The sequence below is a fragment of the Corvus kubaryi genome, unplaced genomic scaffold (genome assembly GCF_017639235.1).
Source record: "Corvus kubaryi isolate FWS band 111438036 unplaced genomic scaffold, C.kubaryi_AGA036_p1.0 37392, whole genome shotgun sequence".
Lineage (NCBI taxonomy): Eukaryota > Metazoa > Chordata > Aves > Passeriformes > Corvidae > Corvus > Corvus kubaryi.
In genome coordinates this window covers 4,302,510-4,323,993 of record NW_024581131.1, presented here as the reverse complement: position 1 = coordinate 4,323,993, position 21,484 = coordinate 4,302,510, and the positions used below count along the sequence as shown (strand labels likewise).

At 37.2% G+C, this 21,484-nt stretch overlaps 1 protein-coding gene across 2 annotated transcripts in view; it reads right to left on the bottom strand.

The window, feature by feature from the left end:
- Window positions 1–21,484, bottom strand: part of CARS1 (cysteinyl-tRNA synthetase 1) — a 34,878-nt gene that overhangs the window by 7,037 nt on the left and 6,357 nt on the right. For both annotated transcript variants that reach the window (XM_042038536.1, XM_042038535.1), the window contains 16 exons: window positions 19,590–19,681; window positions 18,683–18,771; window positions 18,291–18,387; window positions 17,731–17,829; window positions 16,628–16,777; window positions 15,234–15,374; window positions 14,416–14,504; window positions 13,689–13,810; window positions 11,716–11,828; window positions 11,054–11,182; window positions 10,715–10,844; window positions 10,312–10,415; window positions 9,200–9,297; window positions 7,584–7,773; window positions 7,024–7,092; window positions 3,345–3,426 (listed from right to left, as the gene is read on the bottom strand). In XM_042038536.1, coding sequence (XP_041894470.1) covers window positions 3,345–3,426; window positions 7,024–7,092; window positions 7,584–7,773; window positions 9,200–9,297; window positions 10,312–10,415; window positions 10,715–10,844; window positions 11,054–11,182; window positions 11,716–11,828; window positions 13,689–13,810; window positions 14,416–14,504; window positions 15,234–15,374; window positions 16,628–16,777; window positions 17,731–17,829; window positions 18,291–18,387; window positions 18,683–18,771; window positions 19,590–19,681 — 1,794 coding nt within the window. The remainder of the gene's footprint in view (window positions 1–3,344; window positions 3,427–7,023; window positions 7,093–7,583; window positions 7,774–9,199; window positions 9,298–10,311; window positions 10,416–10,714; window positions 10,845–11,053; window positions 11,183–11,715; window positions 11,829–13,688; window positions 13,811–14,415; window positions 14,505–15,233; window positions 15,375–16,627; window positions 16,778–17,730; window positions 17,830–18,290; window positions 18,388–18,682; window positions 18,772–19,589; window positions 19,682–21,484) is intronic.

Sequence of the window (21,484 nt, the reverse complement as noted above, 5' to 3'; positions counted from 1 at the left end):
AGCTGCAAGTGAACAGAGCACTGACTATCCTAAAAGTATAAAAAGGAACACCCTGTTTCAGTGCATGGTTGTGTTCTGTGGCTCTCTCTTTGCATAGGAAACCACTGCAGTGTACAGAACCTCTTTTGTCTGCCATAAAAAGAGTTGTTGTTTCTCCTGATCCAGAGCAGTTACACACAGTGAACCACAGTCATGTTTGATGCAACTCTAAATAAGCCATTAAGATAAACCAGGGGTAAGATTACCTCACTGGCTGTTGACACTAAAAGGTGTTGGCTCTAACCTAGGCAAAGGAATTACACATATCATATCAAGACATATCATATCAGAAACACCTACTGCTTATTCACTAAAACACATCTGCACAATTACAGATGTTTATTTATCTAAAATCAAGAATAATTGGAAGCTGAAGAAGAAGAAATCCACCAATGAGAAACGTATAATGAAACATATTATTTATGAGAGGACACATCCTCTGATCAATCCTGTCATCCAAAGGAATCAGCATGGCGCTTCTTAAGGCTGAAATGTGCCTGCTCTTTGCATGTGGTACCTCCAGAGCAAAGATGTTTAGGATTGGGAAGGGCGTTGTTTATGGGCTGCCTCAAGACACTAGGAGGCTAGTCTCACTGAGGACAGTGACCAGGAAACCAGCAGGAAAATGCCTTATCACCAGTGCCCATGAACATCCCAGCAGATGGGCACTCCTTTGGCCTGTGACTATTTCCCAGACATCTCTTCATATATTCTGTGAATTTCAAGCCAAAGAGTATCAGATGTGAAACAGATGTTGAGATGTTGTGAATGGGAACACTGTGATGGGGAGGAAAAAGAGAGCTTGAAAAGCATCTGGAGAATGCTGAATGTAAAGACTGGCAGCAAAAGACAAGAGCAGGCAATGCTACAATGAGAGAGCTTGTCCCAATTCTGGCCAGCTAATGACATATTTGGAAGAGGGCAGAAGGTGCAGAGGGCACTGTGTCCTAGAAGCAGCTTAGAACAAGATGCCATATGCCACCAGCACCACTGGCAGGAAATGAAGATGCAGGCAGAGTTCAGACATGGACACCTTTACCATGGGGTAGTCAATTTAAGCAGGTCTCCTGAGGCTGGTAATCAAAACCTGAAGGACTTGCTCTTGTTTAAATATCTGAATAACAATATGTTGCTAATAAGAATTCTTCCCAAGCACTGGGAGCTGCACTGGGCCACAGATCATCTCCACTGTGCATCCTTGCAGAGACAAGTATACAGGAGTCTTTAGTTGGTCAGCTACCCAAGTGAAATGTCATGATGTGCAAGACAGAGATGCTCTGACCAACCAGTCATTGACACATTTGGCAGAGGTTTTCTGCATTTCTTTCCCCTGTGCAGCCAGCACAGTGTTTTGCTTTGTCTGTTGACCATCACTGCTAGGTAGGTTCATAAATTAAGACTCAGATGCAAATGATCAGTGCAGATGTCCAGTTTGAAAAGTAATAACCTTATAAAATAGGCAATTTATTTTACTAATGTGTTTGAATGCTACCCATTCTGGATGATGGTAACATTTTTGCAGAGTATATATATTTCAATTCTTACTAAAAAACACAGCCTTAAAAATGGCTATTCTGTGAAATGTTTTGTAGGTACATTTTCAAAGTACATGTATATGGATGGGGACATTTGTAATACTCTGCAGGTTTTACAGAGCCACATACTTTTTATTTAACCTCTGAGAATACTTAAAGCAATACAGATTATTTTAACTAATATTTAACACAACTCTGCCAGCACAGGCTGTGATGGGGAAACTCCCTTTGCCTAGAGCCATGCAGAGGCAATATCCCCAGCCACTAATCAGAACAACTTTTACAGTAATTTAATGCTTCCTGCAGGCAAGAATTTAATGGGTAAAGGGAAACAAATCTGTAGCATGTCAGGGCAGGTCCTGCCAACCACCACTCAGCTTCCATATATCAAATAGTTTAAAAGAAACGTGCCTCCCTGGTCAAATTGCAGAGTGCTGTATGCCCCAATCAAGCAGCAACTAGATCCAGTTTAATTCTTACTGTCCAGTATATTCCAGGCAAAAAATCACTGCCTTCCAAGCAGGAAATTCAAGTGCCAGTAAACAGTCTAGAGCCAAGTGCATTCTAAAAAAGATCTACAAGAAGCCCCATGATATTTAAACCTTACCACTGCTAAAAGCAAGGATCAATTTAGCTCAACCATCAGAAAGCAAGGAAAAAAGAAGCTTCATATAAAACAAGTATTTATGTTAAATACCAAAAGACTAAAGCTCACATTTTTTGGCTGAGGATATATACACGAACCTCTTGAATTAATTCAAGTTACAGAAAATATTTACTTATTTACTAATAAGCCTATTTCTCAGCATCAATTAGGCCTATAAGAGTCTGACAATAATAGCAGAGTAGCCACATTAGGAAATACAGTTTTGTGCTTTTAATGTAAACTTATTAGCTTCAGGACTCCAAACAGTAGCAGAATGAGAGTCCAGAGTTTTTTCCAGCTGAATAGGTTACCAGACACTACAAGTAATTTTATGCATCTATGTAATATATGGGTTACTTATATGTAAAAAAATTTAAAATGCCCTGTTTTGCCTTCAAGTACAAATCCCAGTGTCAAAGTTTTAAGAAAACAAGAATTAAACACATATTGAAGACATGCAAAATTCCACAGGGAACAGCAAAAAAACAGTGGAGCTCCTCCATTAGGAAATACCAGTAAAATCAAAGAAAGCTTAATGGAACAACCTTTTTAACACTCTATAGTTCTGCTGCCAACACACACAGCATGATCAAAGCTTTTCAGAGGGATTAAAAAAAGCACCTGAAACAACTTCTAGCCAACTCCCAGATGAATTCTCCAAAGAGAGCACTCCAATTACCATCAGGGGAGCTAAGATTCCAACTATGCTAACAAATAACAGTGAACATCTTGGGCTATTTAAACGCAGACACTATTATTGTGTAGCAATCTACACTTTTAAGAGAATGCAAACTCCCAAGGGAGGAGATCATGGGTACTTTCATATCTAGAAAGCAGGAGTGCCCTAACCTAGAAAAACAGCAGCTACACCTCGTCATTCCAGAACTTTTAGATTCTTTAGGAAATTAAAATTAGCTTAGTAGCCTGTAAAAGAGTCCCAAATTAAAGAGGGAGGCAGCAGAGATCCAAAAATTCAAATTCAAAGATGCCTTACTTTTATTCCCTAAGCAAGGAGAGACTGTCAGCTGCCTCACACCCACACCTCCATCGTCTCCCCCAGTTTGGTTCCTATGACCTACAAGTCTCAGTACAGGAAAACAGTACAGGAAAAAGTGAACTCTCACCTTTCTTCTCTCTGGCGATTTGTCGCACTCCTTCTCTGAACTCAGAAAGAACTTGGAGGTATGGCATCACTGTAGACTCAATCTGCAGGATCATTATTTCACCAGTTAGCTAATCATCATTTAGATATAAAACATGTCCCTTCCCACTTCATATTTATGTACTGTTGGATAGAACTTGACCCTCAGGGCAGATCTGTATCAATAAAAATTGTCATTGCTCTATTGATGTCAAAGGATAGACAATAATTTGCATTAGCTGTCAATTTTCCTTTTGTGCAGATAAAATCAGCTTGCAAAGTTCAGCCTCTCCCCATCCCTTTTTCACCTCTTTTCAGTTAGATCCATCATTTCCATAGGGTTATGCTACGGTCCAGCTAACTAACTATAATGCAGTGCAGGGATAAAAACAGCACTCAGATGAATTTGCTCCTTCATGTACTGTGTTGTCTTAGGCCCAGCTCTTTATAATAATAATACCATTATACCATGATAATAATACCAGGCGAAACTGATGTTAGGACACAGATCTGCTCCTGAGATTTCAGTTTATGCTAATTTCCTGTATTTCCAATACAGTGCAAATGTCTATAATCCTCACACAATTGCCTCTCCCACAAAAAGTGGGGAAAGATTACTGTTGAATTATTTCAGGTGTAAGTAAACACTGGTCATGAAATCTCAGAGAAAAAGTCCTGTGAATCTGGTCTCAATGGCAGTGAATAGCAGCAGCAAGCAGTTAGTGAACAGCTACAAAAACAACAGATCAGAGCATCTGCCAACACTTCTCTGGAAACCCAAGAAGAAAAGCCAGGCCCTCAGGGGAAAGGCTAAATTAAAAGTTTCATTACTCTGGAGGGCGAGGGAGAGAAAAAAAGTTGCAAACTTTTCTCCTCTACAATTTCCGCGTCTTTCCTGTCTGTTAAATCTCCATGACAAATTTCTGTGCAATTAAGGGACAAGATAGTCTGTCATGCTCTAAAAGTGCCCCTATGAAAAGAACTGGGGAGGTCTGTTAAAACATTTTATAAATGTGAACACTGTGCAATCAGCTTCATAATCAGAAGCCGTGCTGACAAGTTTGGCCCAAGGAACAGACTCTGGAAAGCGAGGAACAGTCTCATCTCCACTCTCTCTCTGCACTGAAACTACCTCTTCACGCAAATAAAGTGGTGTTGGGAAAGCAGGCACTGTCATTGCTTTATCAGTCATTTCAAGATGAAAGGTTTTTATTTCCAGAATAACTAATTTGAGAGAAATGCTGAATTCATTTGGAAAATGATATTATGGAACTGAGGTTTTCTGACTTCAAATCTCTTATATCCACTTTTCAAGTAAATTACTGACCCATGGTAACTAAGCTAGTTGTTCTTTCAGAGCTTTTGAAAAGGATTATGCCTTTTTTGGCAATATTGACCCTATTGGTTCTTTCATCTCCAATCTAAAAAAAGAAACAACTGGCCTCACCCACAGACTTCTGTAATGAGAAGTTTTTGAACCTTGGAAGTTCACCTCTTTTAATTTTTGCTAAGAAAAATAAGTATCTGCATGGAGGACTGAAAGACAGTATAATATTTAATGAAACAGCCAAAACACTTGTGATATTATGCATTTTTATATTATAATGCTTAACACCAGTAATGACCTGGATGATAAAAACAAAAGCTTCTTCTGTGTAAGAGATGTTAGCACAAGATTCTTCTAACAACTGTGCTACCAGTGTTGCAAAACGTGGAATATGTAAAATTTCCTTCAGAAAGGATGTTCTTTAATGTTTGATCTTTGTATCCTTTCAAGCCTAATCAACAAGAAGGGAGATTTAAGCCCTGAAACAGAGAGCAGCTAACAAGCAAGCTCTAAGTGATGCCCAGGTGTCAGAAAAACAAACTACTTGTTGGTAGAATTGCCTTGTTAAGGTTTAGGACTGGACATGCTACAATGATCTCAGACCTTAGGGGAGGCTAACAAAACTTGGGAAGAAGGATGGACCACTGACAGTGGACACTAAGAATGCCACAAAGAATTTATGGGCCACATGGACACTTGGCAGAACTCCCGAGAAAAGGGAAAAACTCATAAAGCCAACTCATCAACTGTGCTGGAATCAGCTCCCACGGGGTAAAAGGTAATTCCAACCACCAGCTCAGGGACCACCAACCCAAGAAACCCACTGGCTCAAAAGAACAGAAAGACTGAGCATGCAGACTAATTAGCATGGGAAGCAAGAAAATTATTAACCAAGAGAGGATAAAATACTAATTAATAAGAGAATTATGTAACTTGTAGCCAATAAACACTAGTTCCTTTGTTTGCTAAAATGTTTAAGTAGTAAAAAGTTTTGATAGTTGGTGTGCTTGATTTGTGGAATACCACTGAGTACCCAGGCCTGCACAACTCTGAAACAAATAATCCATGTCTCTCTTGAGTGTGTAATCACTGGCTTGTTGCACATGGATAACAACTCCAATTTTTGTGGACAACAACATGTGTTAGCACGGGATTTTTATTTTTTCTGCACAAAATTCTTCTCACTCCACCACCCTTGGCAGTGTTATTTTCAAGGAGTGAAAGGACTTCGCTTCAAGCTATCACCAATCCTTCCACAAAGCATATGTATTGGAAACACTGCTTGAAGTGCTAAATACAAATTTAATTTTCATTTTCCCTAAAAAGGTAGGTGTTAGAGTGCTTCCTTTCTTCTGAAATTCAAAATAATTCTGAGCCAAATTAAAAATCACTGTTGATGGGCTTTGTAGGCAATACTGAACATCTTCCTTATTATATAATTAATAAGAATTTCCACAGCACACTAATGTAAGTATTTGCATGGGCAATTATCAGATGAGTGTTCATTCCCATTCTTCAACCACAAGCAAGCTTGCCAATTCCTTTGATGAATAAAAAGTTGAGCTTTTTTGTTACACCAGAAATGTTTCATTTAGTCCTTTTAAGGAGGAGCAGAAAGGTGCATGGTCACACCTTTAAATGCAGAAAAATACTTGAAAAACAGCACTGATGTGGCCACAAGAGATTTTTGGCACGAACAAAGTGTTGATGGCTTTCACATGGAGTTATTTCTCCTGCCTGCACCAGAAAATGTTCCAGTTATTCCAGAGCCCATCAGCACTTTCATCAGGTGCCTCTCAGGTATTTCCAGAAAAATTCTGCATCGCAGCAGAACTGCTGGGTGACTAAAGCAAAACAGCCTTTGAAAGCCACATAAAAACTGTGGCTGCAAATGAGAGCAGAAGAAGAGATTGAAATGTGGATAAAACTCCAGCTGCCTCCAGGCTGGTTTTTGGTGTACCACAAAGAAGTTTAATCTGTATAATTATATTTTTGAAACTACTTAGCATACAAATACTTGTAATGAGCCTTTAGACTGCAGCATGTGCTGCCTGTAGTTCACATGTGGTTTATGAAACAGACTCATCATTCAGAAGACAAGATAATTCTTTTTCTGGTTGCTATACAATTTGTCTGTCATTAAATCAAACAACCTACAAAAACCCCAACTCTTGTAAAAGAAAAATCCTGCTTCCTAAGCCAATTAATTACATCAGATTGAAAAGCTAAAAGCAAAAAGAACGTAATTCAGCTACATATCAGTAATGTCATCACTTTAACCTAAGCTTTCAAAGGACACAGTAATTTTGTGTAGTGTATTTTGTCCTTCACTTACATTTATGTTTTGACTATTCCCTCCAACAGGAAAACCAATTGCTTCATCACTTTCTATGGCACCGAAAATCTGGTCAGGTAAAAAGAAAAGATTGTATACATCAATTCTCAGGTATGTGAAAACTAAGTAAAATCACATATACTAGGCCTTTGAATAGTTCTCATTTAAGCCAGAATTCACAACTCCAACAAGATGATGTTTTGATTTGTAATTGATACACCATACAAAGCATTGGCTTTCAGATTTATCTTTAATGCAGTCAGAATTCTCATTCTGACTTCATTTTTTTTCTACTATCTAATTTTCCTTGCATGTATCCTTAGGGGCTCTCCACTATTCAACAGAACATTAGCTGAAAACATGAACGTAACATGGAGGACTCAAAATTGTTCCTGGTGCAGCACAGGCTGCAGTTTGGGGTTGTTTTGGCTGGGGGATGTGTGGAAGATCTCTAGTCTCCTCTAAGATTTAAACAAAGACTGTACAGATCCCTCCATCCTTGAAAATACAAGTTATAACTGCACAGTGCAATAACAGCATTACTCCTTGCTGTTACATACCTTTAGCATTTGAGTGAGATAGGAGCTGATGTTTTCTAAAAGCAGTCTGTTTGGCATCTGTCTGGAAGATTTCTTTGCAGCAATGTAGGAATTACTCTGGCTGACTAGCGAGCGCATTTCTTCTAAGACAGAGCGGGTGTCAATATTGTCACACAGTGCTTCATGAATTGCTTCCTTCTTCTCGTAAAAACTAAGAAGAAAAAGATTTTTTAACTACTCATGCCAAAAAACCTGAAACATACTCTGAAGAGTCCCTGCTAGAAGAGAAAGGGGATGTAAAAGTAAGGTAATTTTTTGTTGGTCATAGTTTATATTGGAAGGAAAAACAGATGAACAAGAAAAAAGGCATTATCGTGACACTGCTGTTTTGCTGCTATGGACAAAGGCAGGCAGGATAATCTAATTGGCAACAACTATCCAAACAAATTACATCAAACACTTTTTCAGCAACTGGCCTTTTCATGCAAGTTTAGTTTTTAAAGCAGTATAAATTGCTTATTTAGTATCTTCTTGTGCTTTTTTTTTTTTACAGTTTTGCACTCCTATCCCTGTGTACCAACCAAGCCCTCTGTTTAGTATCATTCCAGGAAGGAGCACCAATTAACTTACCACAACGTGAATTGTTATGAAGATATTACAAGTAGATAAAAGGAATAAAATCATGCAAACCTTTGTCATGTTAGTGACATGGTAGTAGGTATAATAAATAATACTGTATATTAGGTACCATTTCATCACACAAAGGCCTTCTGGTTTCAAGCAGTGTACTTTTTCCAAGAAAAAAGAAAGTGTAGAAGAAAGGAGACAAAACCAAATATCCACGAAGCATGTCTTCTATTCCTCCCACTTCTTTATCCCTCCCTTTTGACCTCTCTATTTCTTACTATTTCCCCCCTTTTTAAAAAAGGGGCTATGTTTACCAATCTCAAGTTGAAGATAAAATTTTCAGAGGATATCACTACACAGAAACATCTACACTTAGTCCTCCAATAGTAACATTTGTGACCACAATAGTGAACTGAACTTTAATACTGTAATGTAAGATGCTTCTATTTTAAATTTCAGAAAAAACAGAAGTCATATAGGAAGCTGTTTGCATTAAAAATAATAATGGTAGTTATAAAAGCAAAATTGATATCACTGTCTCAACAACATATTTTCAAACACTGGCAGTCTGATCCGTTGTGGTTTTAGTCAGGTCATTTAACTTCTGCTTGTCTCAGATTGCTCACTACACTTTGAAATGTGCAAAATTCTGTTTTTCCTGTTGTAACCACTGGGAATTATTGGTCACTTCTCAGAGAGAAGACAAGATTTCAAGTAGTGAAGAAAATGACAGCTATCTAACAGAAAAGTTCTCTTTCCTTTCACAAACATGGCAATGAGGCATGCCAGTGTACTTAACATAAACAAAAGGGAAATCAACCATTTCATCTATACCTCATAAAGCTGCCCCAAGATTAAACTGATTGCTTTTAAAGACTTGGGATATTAAGCGGAAATTCTACAGACATAAATATCACTATACACATTGTAAACGATTTCGTAAAGAAAAAAGAAATAAACATGGAGCTACTCAATGGCTATTCAGAGAGAAGGAGGAATGCTCCACTCACTTTTTGTTCAGCTCTACCTCTTGGTTTTCCCATTTCTGAAACTGGCCTGTCACATCAGTGGGAGCTCGTAGAATATCCTTCACATTTAAAAAGAATTCCTGTAAAAGAAGAATAGAGCCAGAAATCAGTTTCAATTACACATAACCAATACTTACTATGAAAGGGCATTATTTCTTAATGAGACCCCTAAACTTTATGGGTTCAACAATGTTTCAGCCAGGATCTACTGAAAGTCTGTCAAGACAATAAAACCCACACATTTCGAATAACTTTGTAAATCACAGTTGGACTGCAATTCATTTTTATCTCTTGCTCTGTTACTACATAATACCCTACAACATTCTAACACCAAACTGCTCATACAAAAAAACCTCTTAAAAAAGTTTAGGCAACAGTTCTTATGGCAGATTTTAAAGTGTGTTGCTAGCAATGGAAGCTGAAGAATAAAATGGCTTTATAGCAAGCATCTGTTTTAAATGGGCATCCAACTCAGTAAAAAGTCATTTTAACCTAATCTGTGGCCCAAACCAAACATTTTACATAAAAAGCAGAATAGCTTCAGCTGGAGAGACCAATATCAACAATCTCAAAATGCTGTACAGTGTCCTTGTGGGAAATGTGAGTTTAAATTATGGCTCCAAACTAACCAGGGACAGGAACTCTGCCTGACCTCTCACATACCTGCAAGGCATAGAGGCAAATGCTCAATGTTTGTGGTGAGGAGAGGAAGTGGGAACAATACTCATTCTTCCCCTTTGGCTACATTTGTGTAGAGTCTGACCTGGTAGAAATGTTACAAAGTCTCTGTTGAACTGAGTTCCATGAGCAAGTTCAACTGAGAAACTGATCTTGTGTGTAAGTGCCAAGCTACTCAGAGATGTCAAAACTTGGAGAGAACACCCAGCTGCAGAGAAATGTAACAGTCCACAGAATTTACAAGACTTGAGTGTTCAATGGTAGCTAAATAAACACTGTGACATCCCACCTGATGAATTCAGAAGGCAAGTACAGTCTGGGAATATGGCCTACATATCCTTGGAGTTCTATTCCTTGAAACATATATGGCAACACAAAGTTTAGAGAGCTGGAGAAGGAATGGAAAACTTACTTACATTCATAAACTTCTCATACTGAATAGCTGACTCCATGGTATTATTTGAATAATCCAGTGTATCCTTCCAAGAGTGCATGAGGAAAGCCAGCCGTAACTGTCGTGCTAGTAGGAATTTCAAAATAAAGAAGGAAAGTTATCATAAGCTAAAGCATTTTCATGGACTCCAATACTACAGTGGCTCAGAACATAATCTTTAAAGTTCTTACTATCAGTACATCTACCAAAAAAGCAAACCCACTATTATCCATACAGATAAATACCAACAAGGATCAAAAGAACAAGGAAGCTGTTCTAAAGTTATCGAAGAAGAAAGATGCCTGAAGTTACCCTGAATAAAAAAAATTATCACAGTCACCACTAAAAGTACATCAAAAGCATTCCTATTCCAAAATAATTTTTACCTGTATGTTTCTTCAGTGCATCTTTTATGGTAATGAAATTCTTCAAAGATTTGGACATTTTACAGCCAGCAATTGTTAAGTGACCAGTATGCAGAAAATACCGAACCCAGTGATCATTTTCAAAATACGCCTGCAGGAAAAAACCAAAACCCAAAGACCCAACACTGTTTACATCTGTATCATGAAGCAAGAAAACTTAGAGAATAAAATCCTGAAAACCAAAACTTGTGCTTACACAAAACACACATCAAGTTTTAAAAACTGAATTATGGACTTGTGTAAGTTGCAGTCAAAGCAAAGCATGTTGCTTTATCACTGCAGAAAGGTCACTTCATTCACCTCAGACTGTGCCAGTTCATTGTCATGGTGAGGAAACCTGAGATCAAAGCCTCCTCCATGAATGTCCATCGACTCTCCCAAAAGGGATCCAGCCATCGCAGAGCATTCAATGTGCCAACCTGGACGACCCTGTTAACAAAAAGGCATTACTTGGTTACTAGTAACTGTCTTCCTCTTCTGCCTCTGTCTGATGCCCTCAGTTACACACCTGAGGAAATGGGATATGCTGTTACTAGGAGAAAAAGATTCTCAGCCACAGCTTCCCAAAAGGAAAGTGTTGCATTTAAAAACCAGCCTGGCAATACATCTGTAATGTCGTGATTATCTTGCTTAATCTTCTTTTAAAAGCTACATTAATATTTTTGACCACAAGGGGAAAAAAAAGGAAACAGAATTTACTGCAGATAAAGCCTGTCAATAAATAGAGGACAAACAACCAGTAACAGCCATGCTGAGCCTGCATGCAAACTTCTGCTTAAAAAGTATCAGACTGATAGACACATTCTAGATTATTAAATGAACATTACCCACAGAATCTTACGACTGAATACAGGATCTCCACAATTTATACATTGTTAAAATGACATGAGGCCAAAAAACTTGTGTAACTGTGCTATTTAAATAAGTGTAGAAAATCCAAATCCTGATTATAATGTCCTTACCTTTCCCCATGGAGAGTCCCATGAGGGCTCTCCTGGCTTGGAGGACTTCCATAAGGCAAAATCATTTGGAGAACGCTTCTCACCTAAGCGATCAGCTGAGATGCTCAGGTCACCTTTCAAAAGAGAAAATGTAAATGTATACATTTTACACCAGCATTACTGATTTGCCTTGCTGTATCTCACATAAAGAGAATCTTAAAAAAAAATTTAAAAAAACCCAAAACAAACAAACCACAAAAAAAAAAAGTTAAAAAACCCCAAAACACAAACCCCCAAATCACTGAACCCACAAAAATCCTCATTATTAACTTTGATAATCCTTTGTGTTTTGGTTACTGCTTGGCTGACAAGTATCTGACAAGTATCAGTTGCACTGCTTTCTAAATTTTGACATGAGATTCGTCTACATTCTCTCAGCAGGCACAACTCCAATATTGCAGTTACAGAAAAAGAAATACAGAAAGAAAAAGCCCCATACTCAGAGATAAGTAAGACTGCAGATTCAATTCCTTCCAAAGTTAGATGGATCTAAATTGAGACTATGATTGTCTTCATCTGCACACACAATCACAGTCTCATACAATATTTCTTCCCCTAATCTCAGTTGTTGCACAGAATGGTTGGTACTTGTTCAATAGCTACATTTACTGTTGTGTTACCATCAGAGATGTGCTATCATTATTTGCTGTTAGCTCCTCATGATAATTTAGGTGGCCCTTTTGTTGTAACATCTTGAAACACAAGGAATTTACCATTTCTGCACTACTGTCCAAGACTAAAAGTGGTCAACAATACTCCCTACAGCATAAAAATCCAAGACAAGACTGTCAAAGTTAAACTTCTCAATTAGTTCTGCTGTATAGGTTATTTGCAATCTCAACTGCCTAGAATATAGTACATTATACACTTCAAATCTAGATGTATTTTGCTTTTATTTACATTAATTGCAACTTTCAAAGCTTAGCATTTCTGCTGCTTGTAACAGTGAAAATTACATTATCTGTCAGAGTAACAAAAATCATCACAAATGAGTCAAAGGAGCGAAGCTGACCAAGCAATCACTTGGTACCTGCATACTCTTGGTTAGTTACATTAATCACTCAGCATCAGCTCCTGTTTGCAAAAGGACACAACTATTCAACAAAAGTGACTGGTTATGTGGTGGAAATTATATATTCATGTTCCACAAATATGGTAGTTTAAGCTAGCACCTTTTATTTCACATAGAAGATTTCAGCTATAAGAATTTGAATAAAGGAAAAAAACCCCATACCCATTTAAAGCACCATCTCTCAGATACTGCTAAATTCACCTACTGTATGAGTGTCCTGACTTCACCTGCTATGGGTATTATATTAAAACCTTTCAATATTCTTTTTATAGACTTTCTGCATGATGTGCTAAAATTGTACAACTCTAGGAGAAGATAACTAATGAATCTCATTTACTGAGCATTTTAAGTTAATCTTCTGCTATAGCTCAATTTAAAAAAATCTATATTTGGATTTAGTTCAACACAACAAGTTTACAAAGTAAAAAAAGAGTTCTCAGTATGGAAGAAGAACCCAAATATTTGTCATGAAATAACCCAGCCTGATGTGGAGGACTTTTGCCTGGCATGTGGAAGACCCAACTTCAAGTCTTTGCTCTTACTTTGAGCCTGATGAAGGGGCAAAAAACTGAGCTATGGCCAAATGACTGAGCTATTCACAATTCTGACCCAAAAAACCCCACAAACAAATAAAGAGCAACCCAAAACCACCCTAGGATTAATAATATTTCTTCGTATTTTCCAATTTAGAACTTTCAGGAAAGTACTGGCTCAAGCTACAAAACTTTGGCAAAGAAATTGGTAAAGGAAGTGCAGCAGGTAAATCATTAAGCTCTGACTGTGACTGATCCAAACATCAGTGAAATCAATTGAAGAGACCAGCACATCATCAGTTTCTTCAGCAACTTAAGCCAATCTTTACCTTCACCCTCCTGAAGAGCCTTCTGATCACCTACAGCTTCAGGCACCAACTTAGCATAGGAGTGTTTTTCACTGGCATCAAACTTCATAGTATCAAAGTATACAGATCCATTGGACACATACCTGAAAAGTTAAAGATCATTATTTAGCTATTTTTCTTCCACAACTTAACTGAATTTTATCCCCAATATCACTGTCATAAGTTCTCTAGTAACTCCACTCACAGTATGGTACTGCTCAGTATTGTAAAGATGACTTTGGTGAGTCCAATTTTTAAGGCCTTACCATATGAAGACTTTGGAGAAATTATTAGAAGTTACAATAAAATTGATCAAAGAGAAAGCAACAGCTATTGTTAAGTTTTTAAGAGGTGAGATACCAGGTACAAGTCACAAGAATTACCATTTTTTAAAGTTTATGTTATTTACAACCGACTTCTAACTGTCAAGTGTCAATGTTTGACAATTTTTGATGAAGACCAGGAATCAAACACAGTTCAAGCAGATGGGACTTTGACTTTATTTTAATGAACAAGGATTTCACCCTACAGGACATCATAAGAAGCACATCAGGTGAGAAATAACAGCTCTTTTGCAAAGAAATCTGAAATGTCTTTATTTGATGAAAAACTGCTTCTAGCAAAGACTACTATCATATATGAAAACAGAGAAAACAGCTCACAGTTAAGTGCTGAAAGCAATTATTCTGGCACCCAGCAGCTAACTTACCCATAACCATTATCCACAATCTTCTTCACAAAATCCACAATTTCTGGCACATATTCACTAACCCGTGTTAAAACATCTGGAGGTAAAACCTAGAGATAAAAAGTAGAATTATATATACACATATATGTATATATACACACATGCAAATATGCACTAAATATATGTGTTATTTATTGGTTACAGATTTGCTCAAAAGCAAGTGATAATAAAATCTAACACTCCTACCTCAAGCTTTCTGCTCTGAAACAATGTGCTGTGGCCACTTTTTCCTCAGCTTTTAAGGGGATGGCAGCACTTCTGACAGAAGAGGCAATAAGTCCCTCTGATTTGCAGGTAAATAAATCAACCTTCACTGACCTGAACCACTGCCTGTGACACAGCATTTCATCTGTAACAGACAAATCTCTTCTTGATGGTTATCATCACATAATTTCTTAGTGGCTGAAGCCTCTTAAGTAGTCAGACTAAATGCTGAGGTTGGCAGGGATCTCTTGTGCAGCCAACAGATTCCAGCTCAAATTTCTGGATCAGTCTATGATTATTTGCCCATGTTACACCACGGGGATGGCATGGAGAGCACACATCAAACCTGATCACCAAGTAAGTGATGTGCAACAACCACAACGGATTTAAGATTGTGGGGATGAAAACAGAGCAGGTGCTAATTTAACATCTACCTATTCAAATTAAAGGAAATACTTTATCAGTGAGGTTAAAATATGAGGTTCTTGAAAGCTATTAAGCAGCTAAATTGTATTCTGAGTACTGTAGGGCATAGAACATACATTTTTAGAACAGAAAACAGTTCATTTACTTACGTTGAGTGCTTCCATATCTTTATGAAATTCCCCTTCCCAGAATTTGGGGAGCTTTGAGAATATGGAATTGTCAGTCACCTGACTGCCAAATTTTGTGTCCAACCAGTCAGACAGCAAATCTTTGGCTTCTTCCAACAGTGTCTAGAAAACAATAATGATAAGAGCAACTGATCAAAGACTTGCCCTGTTTAAATTCTGCAGGAAGATCTTATTCTGAACAGAGAGAGGTCTGCTTAAGGAATAAGACCTTTGCAATGAGACACTTAGTTATGAGTACAGAGTACTCCATGTTTCTACCACATTTTCATCATACTGCCCTTCATAAATATAGATGTAAAAAACAGAGCAAGGAAGATAAACTGATATGTGATATCTGTTTTGATGCTGATCACTTAAACAGGCAGCTGGAACTTATGCTGTAAACATCAGACAGGACCTGCAGTTATATCACATCATCTGTTCCCCCACTGCTATTGGATAATCTAACAGAAGCCTTATTATGCACATTGCTAAAAAGTGTCCTAAAGACTAATTTGAACATCAGCAAGGATACCTTTTAGTCTTATATTAAAAGATTACAATTTCTTACACTGAGATATAATGTAGAAGGTGTGATTGCTTAGAGTTTAGTTGTTTTTAAAATTCCATTAGGTCAGTATATACTCTTATAAAGGCACTTCTTACTAGAATAGATGGGCCTTTTAAAAAGACCCCATAATTTAGAGACAGAGTCTTCTCAAGAAGGGAGCACATACCCATGCATACCCCACAGTACTTACCACAAATAATCTGAAAGCAAGAGAAATGAAAATGGACATGGAAATCATTTACTAAAAGACACTAGTTACATTGACTGACTTGGTTACTGGGACAGAACCAAAGCCCAATAAAGTCAACATGATTATTTGTCACTAAATGTAATTGTCTTTAATAAAAGTAATCCTGATCAAAACTTTGTGGGAGGTACTTTCTTTCCTGATCAGAGACAGAAACACTTGTGTAGAAAACTGCCATCAGTATTGGAGTGTTGGAAATGCATGCTCAGTAACCTATAATGAAACTAATTCCTCAAGACAAAAAAGTCAAAGAGAAAGTCTAAGTACATGCAAGAGCAAAATCCTCACTGGAAAGGTAAAAACTGAACAATTATCACAGTGGGAGGAAAAAAAAAGTAATTGCTAAAAACAGCATCCAAAAACTCTGTAGCTGAATTGAAGAATCAAATTTTCTGTACTGAATGTGAAGTACTAAAACATTCTCAGCTGCACTCTTCCTCTTTTTATGAATAAAAGGTTCCATAATGTTTCAGGGAATCACTACAAGCTACATACTATCTTTAAACCTCCTAACAATTAAAAGCCAAATATAAAACATAAAGAGGAGCTCAAACATACCTCATGACATCTGTTGATCTCTTCAGCAGGGAACTTTGCTTGCACAGCTTCTTGCAGAGGGTCAAAAGCAGACTTCACTGCATTTTGGATTCTTTCCAACATTTGCTTTTTATCTGGGTCTGTTGTTTCATTTAGTTTAGCTGAAAAGGGCTACAATTAAAAATAAAAAAATTAGAAAGCCAGCTGCAGTACAGTAGCACTATGCTCCATACACAGAATATTATCTTAGCCACACAGTACCTTGCTAGTGATGGATAGGACATTATGCCATAGAAAAAGCTTTGACTTCAACTACTGAAACATGAAACATGCTCCTCATCAGAAATAAAGGTGCAATCACAAGATTTTAGTTTGCATCCAAATTAATTTTTTCAGAAAGACTTCATAAATTACTACATTATCATCACAATTACTGTTGTTTTCATTTTCTGTGCAGCTGATCACCTTAATTACACAGCTGATTACCATGAATTTGAAAAGGACAAGCTTTAATGTGAAACAGAGAGAGATTAAATGCAATGTTTAGAGACTATGTCAGGCAAAGATAGTTGGGCAAAATTTCCAGGCCTCCTATTCCCAGGCCTGTATTCAATTCATTAAAATGATAATCTCTTTGTGATATGTAGTTCTAAAAATTACCAGAGAATCACCTTCCCTCACCTTCAGTCCTGAATACACAATTTATTAAATCCTTAAAGCTTTCGAGCCTTTTCCTTCCAAGGTCATCAATGGTACAAAAGGGAAACCTCCCAAGCTTTAAAAGATTATGGATATACCATTGTTTAAAAACTCTTATAAAGGATTATTTTTAAAGTTTGAATTCTAACACACAAACCTCCAAATGCTGTTTGAGCAATACATGCACTCACAAATAAGTGCTAAGATCACAGAAATCAGGAATGTCTTTTAAAGAATTTGTCAATTCTAAAACAATGTAAAAATCAAAGTGATGTGCAGTTCAAATAACAATTCTACTGTGTGTGGCACCAAAATTAAAACAAGCAGAAAGTTTACAGAGGTAGCAAAATCTGAGGGATTTTTTAGATGCTTTCGTACATTATTGAATGAGAACCTAAAACACAAGCAGAGATTACCACACCCACCTCTGAGGCAGTTCTAACATCTTGAAGTAGCTGATCTGGGGTTGATTTGTTCTCTCTATATCTTTCAAAAAGGTAATTTTGTCTTGCTCTCTTGATGATCTGCAAAACAGAAACAGGGAAATATTTTTGTGAAGTGACACGTAGTTATACAGAGAGCAGATAAAATCTATTATGTACAAAAGGCATTTCAGAATCTCTATAAATTCAACAAGCTACAAGAATTACATATAAGAAGACAAATTAAACACACCATACACAGTTGATCGACTGCCTCAACAGAGTCAATTAATTATCTCAACAGGCAAATAAAATAAATTATCTTTGTAAATACTTAGACTTCATTATTTGTGACAATATACATTAATATACAACAATATAGGGTTTGCTACCATAGGAGTGCTAAAAAATTGAGAAAAACAATGCCTTTGTGTACAAAATGTACATCTCAGTTAATAAGTGTAAGATTTATCTTGGCTTATCAAGTGGCAATTACATGTGACTCTCTGACTTCCATTCTAAAAGTAGAGTATTTTAGATGGCAATTTAAAAAAACCCCTTACCTTATCATCAATATCTGTAATATTCATACAATAGAAAACGTCGTATTTAAAATAATCCCTCAAGATTCTTCTCAGGATATCAAATGAGATGTAGGACCTAAAATCAAAAAGATACAGGGGTGTTTTTAGTGAACACTTGTATCATATATCTGTATCAAATAATTTTAACCTCAGTCTGTAACTGTGCAGCAGTTTTACTTTGCCCCCATCTACTAGTTTTTAATCCCACAATGATAAAATACTGTAACATGCTTTTAATCTTAAATTGCAAGCATTGAGTTGAAAGAGACCATTTTCTAGTAAAACACTCCTCTAAAGAATACCTTTTACTAATAGTCTTTTGCTTCCACTAGGCATTGTTATCACCTATGTCAAAGTAAGGAATGCAGTACCTGGCATGTCCCATGTGAGAAGCATCATAAACTGTTGGACCACAGCAATACCACAAGACCTTTCTTCCATTCTGAGGCTGAAATATTTCCTAAATTGAAAGGGAAGGTACAGTGGTCAGAAGAAATTAAAGACATGACCTTCGGCCAGTAACACCCCATTTGGAGATTAAAACATGAAAACATGGATTATAATTACAAAAAACAAATAGTTATTCCATTCTCAATTTTACTGTAAGTAAAGACCACCACTAGCTTTATCCTGTAAGAGAGATAATGGGGTGTGGCTGCTTATGTTCTATGCATTCTTATCAATCAAGGTATCAGGTTACAAGGATTTGGACTAGGCAGGGCACTATTCAAACTGTTAGTAAAAGCTTTCTTTTGCACTGAAAAGGATTACACACTATAATCAGTTCACAGATACTTGAATACTACATCCCGTGATACATTGATATTCTTAATATTTCCTCTTTCCCAAAGGACTTTCAAACAAGACCACAAGAAGTTTTACACTTTTTATATTTCAACTATAATTGGTGAGACTTTTTTTCCACAGGCAATATCTGAATAAAGAAACTGTGATTTTATTCTGCTCACACTGCCAACACTTATGTGTATTACAGTTGAATGTCTGGCTATTTTGCATGACAACTTGAAACTGGGGACTGAATATTATGCAATATGCACAGAGTCACACACGTGTAGTGTACATGTACTTAGTTTACGTAGTATTACACCTGCCCAGCAAATGCACTTGACTGGCACAGAGTTTCCGCCCCTGCTTGTTAACATTCCACAGAATACAACCCAGAGACCTGACTATTGACAGGGCAAACACTTCAGAAACAAGCATTTGATGACTGCTCTATTTATGTTTCTAGGGAAATCTCCACTTTCATTTACTCACCTTACTGCGAGTCAGGCTGTTGTAGAGGCAGAGCCTAGAATGCTTTGTCCCCTCAGGGGGAGACCAGGGGGGCTGCACACGTTTGCCTTTACCTAGGAGAAAAAGTAGTTTAAAGAAAACTGAAAAGACACTTTCCACAAACATATTTGCAATATAGCATTTTCTCCTCACCACATCATTATTTCAGAAGAAAAAAACCCCACATCTAAATGGAGAAAGCAGCTTCAATCCTAGTAATCCAGCTACTCCTGTTAGAGCCTCCTACAAAGCCACCAAAACCAAAGTAAATTATTTCAATCTAGCTTATTTTCTACTCTCTAACTTGCCATTCCAATTAGCTTTTGATCCAAGTAGCAGTGAGGAAGAGGGTACAAAAGTAAGAGCATGCAATTCAGGCAAAGTATTACCAAGAGTTTTGAAATTCAATGAATCATTAATGAAGTGTTATGGCAGTCCTGGGCTTTCTGCAACACCACTGATTTTACTGTGATGGCACATCACAGATCTCACACAGAATTTGCAAAATATCTCCAGAGTCCAGAGGTGGTGTCTACAGCCAATATTGACAGAGTATGTGCACTCAGGGTGAGAGGGAGAGGAGACAGAAAGGCTTAGAAACAACCTCAGCTTTTTATCATGCATTTTTACTACGTACACAAGGCATTTCTGAACACACTAGTTTACCACAAATATGCTCCACTTCAGCAAGAACCTACATTTTGCCATTAAGGAAAGTAGATAAAGCCCAGGGTAATATTAGTGACAACATTATTGCATTTGTTTTCTCCTAAATTTTTAAGGAGCAACACAGTTGTTAAACTCATGGGGTTTTTTCAAAGAGAAGTATGGGCATGAGTTGTAGTTTGCTGTGCACTGGGCTGCTTACAGCTGTAATGAAGTTAAACCAATTATCACATTAACTAGGAATGAAAGCAAACCAGGACATTCAAAAATACAGCAAGTTTGCCAGCTTAATACACACAGCACTGTCTTTAGGAATTCTCATGGTATGCATTTTAACTGCAATTAAAAACTATACAAACTATTTGCTTTGACAAAAAAATTGCCTTTCTGATCCTGTGTCTCAGGGTGCTCTTCATTAACTCTGTTTCTCTCAATATCTTTATATGCATATTTTGGCTGAAAACCTTCAAGTAACGTAAACATTCACGGTATAAAAAAATTAATCTCTTCATCTTGCTTTTTTAAGTAACTGCCTAAATAAGAAAAAAATACATTAACTGTAGTACTCTGCCTCACAAAGGGACTGCATTTAATCTCCATGCTATGAAGCCATGGAAATATGTGTCCATTCTAAACATTTCATTGCATGAGGTACTCCTAAACAGAAGTTTAAACCTCAAGTTCAAGAGCAGTCTCTCCATAACAGGTCATACACCAAGGTATGGATTTGTTTACTCTTTGATTTACAAAGATTACTCTGGCATGCTTAATTGTGGCCAACGCTTCCCTCGGGGAAAGAAGCCTGTGTGGGTTAGTCTAATAAAAGATAAATCTGTAAAGCTTTCTTCAGTTACAACCACACGAACATAAGGAAAAACCCAGATACTGCATCCCATATTTCTCAGCTTCCAAGTTAGGTGTCACTTTTTATCCACTATACAGATGCCAAGGGCATAGTAAAAGGCTGGTAAAATATTGGTTAGTCTGTTCAAATACACCTCTGCCAGCCTACAGCCTTTTCCCTGATTGAACTGAAGTTCATTTGCTCTAATCCACCATGGAGTTTTCTGGTACACCAAAAAGAACAACAATTAAGTATTCAAGGTCTAAGAAGTATGGCAGATTCGTGTGTTACTTTCATAGTGAACACTGCAGAACACCATTCCAGGACTCCTGAAACACAGGCACCAATCATGCAGATATAACCCTTC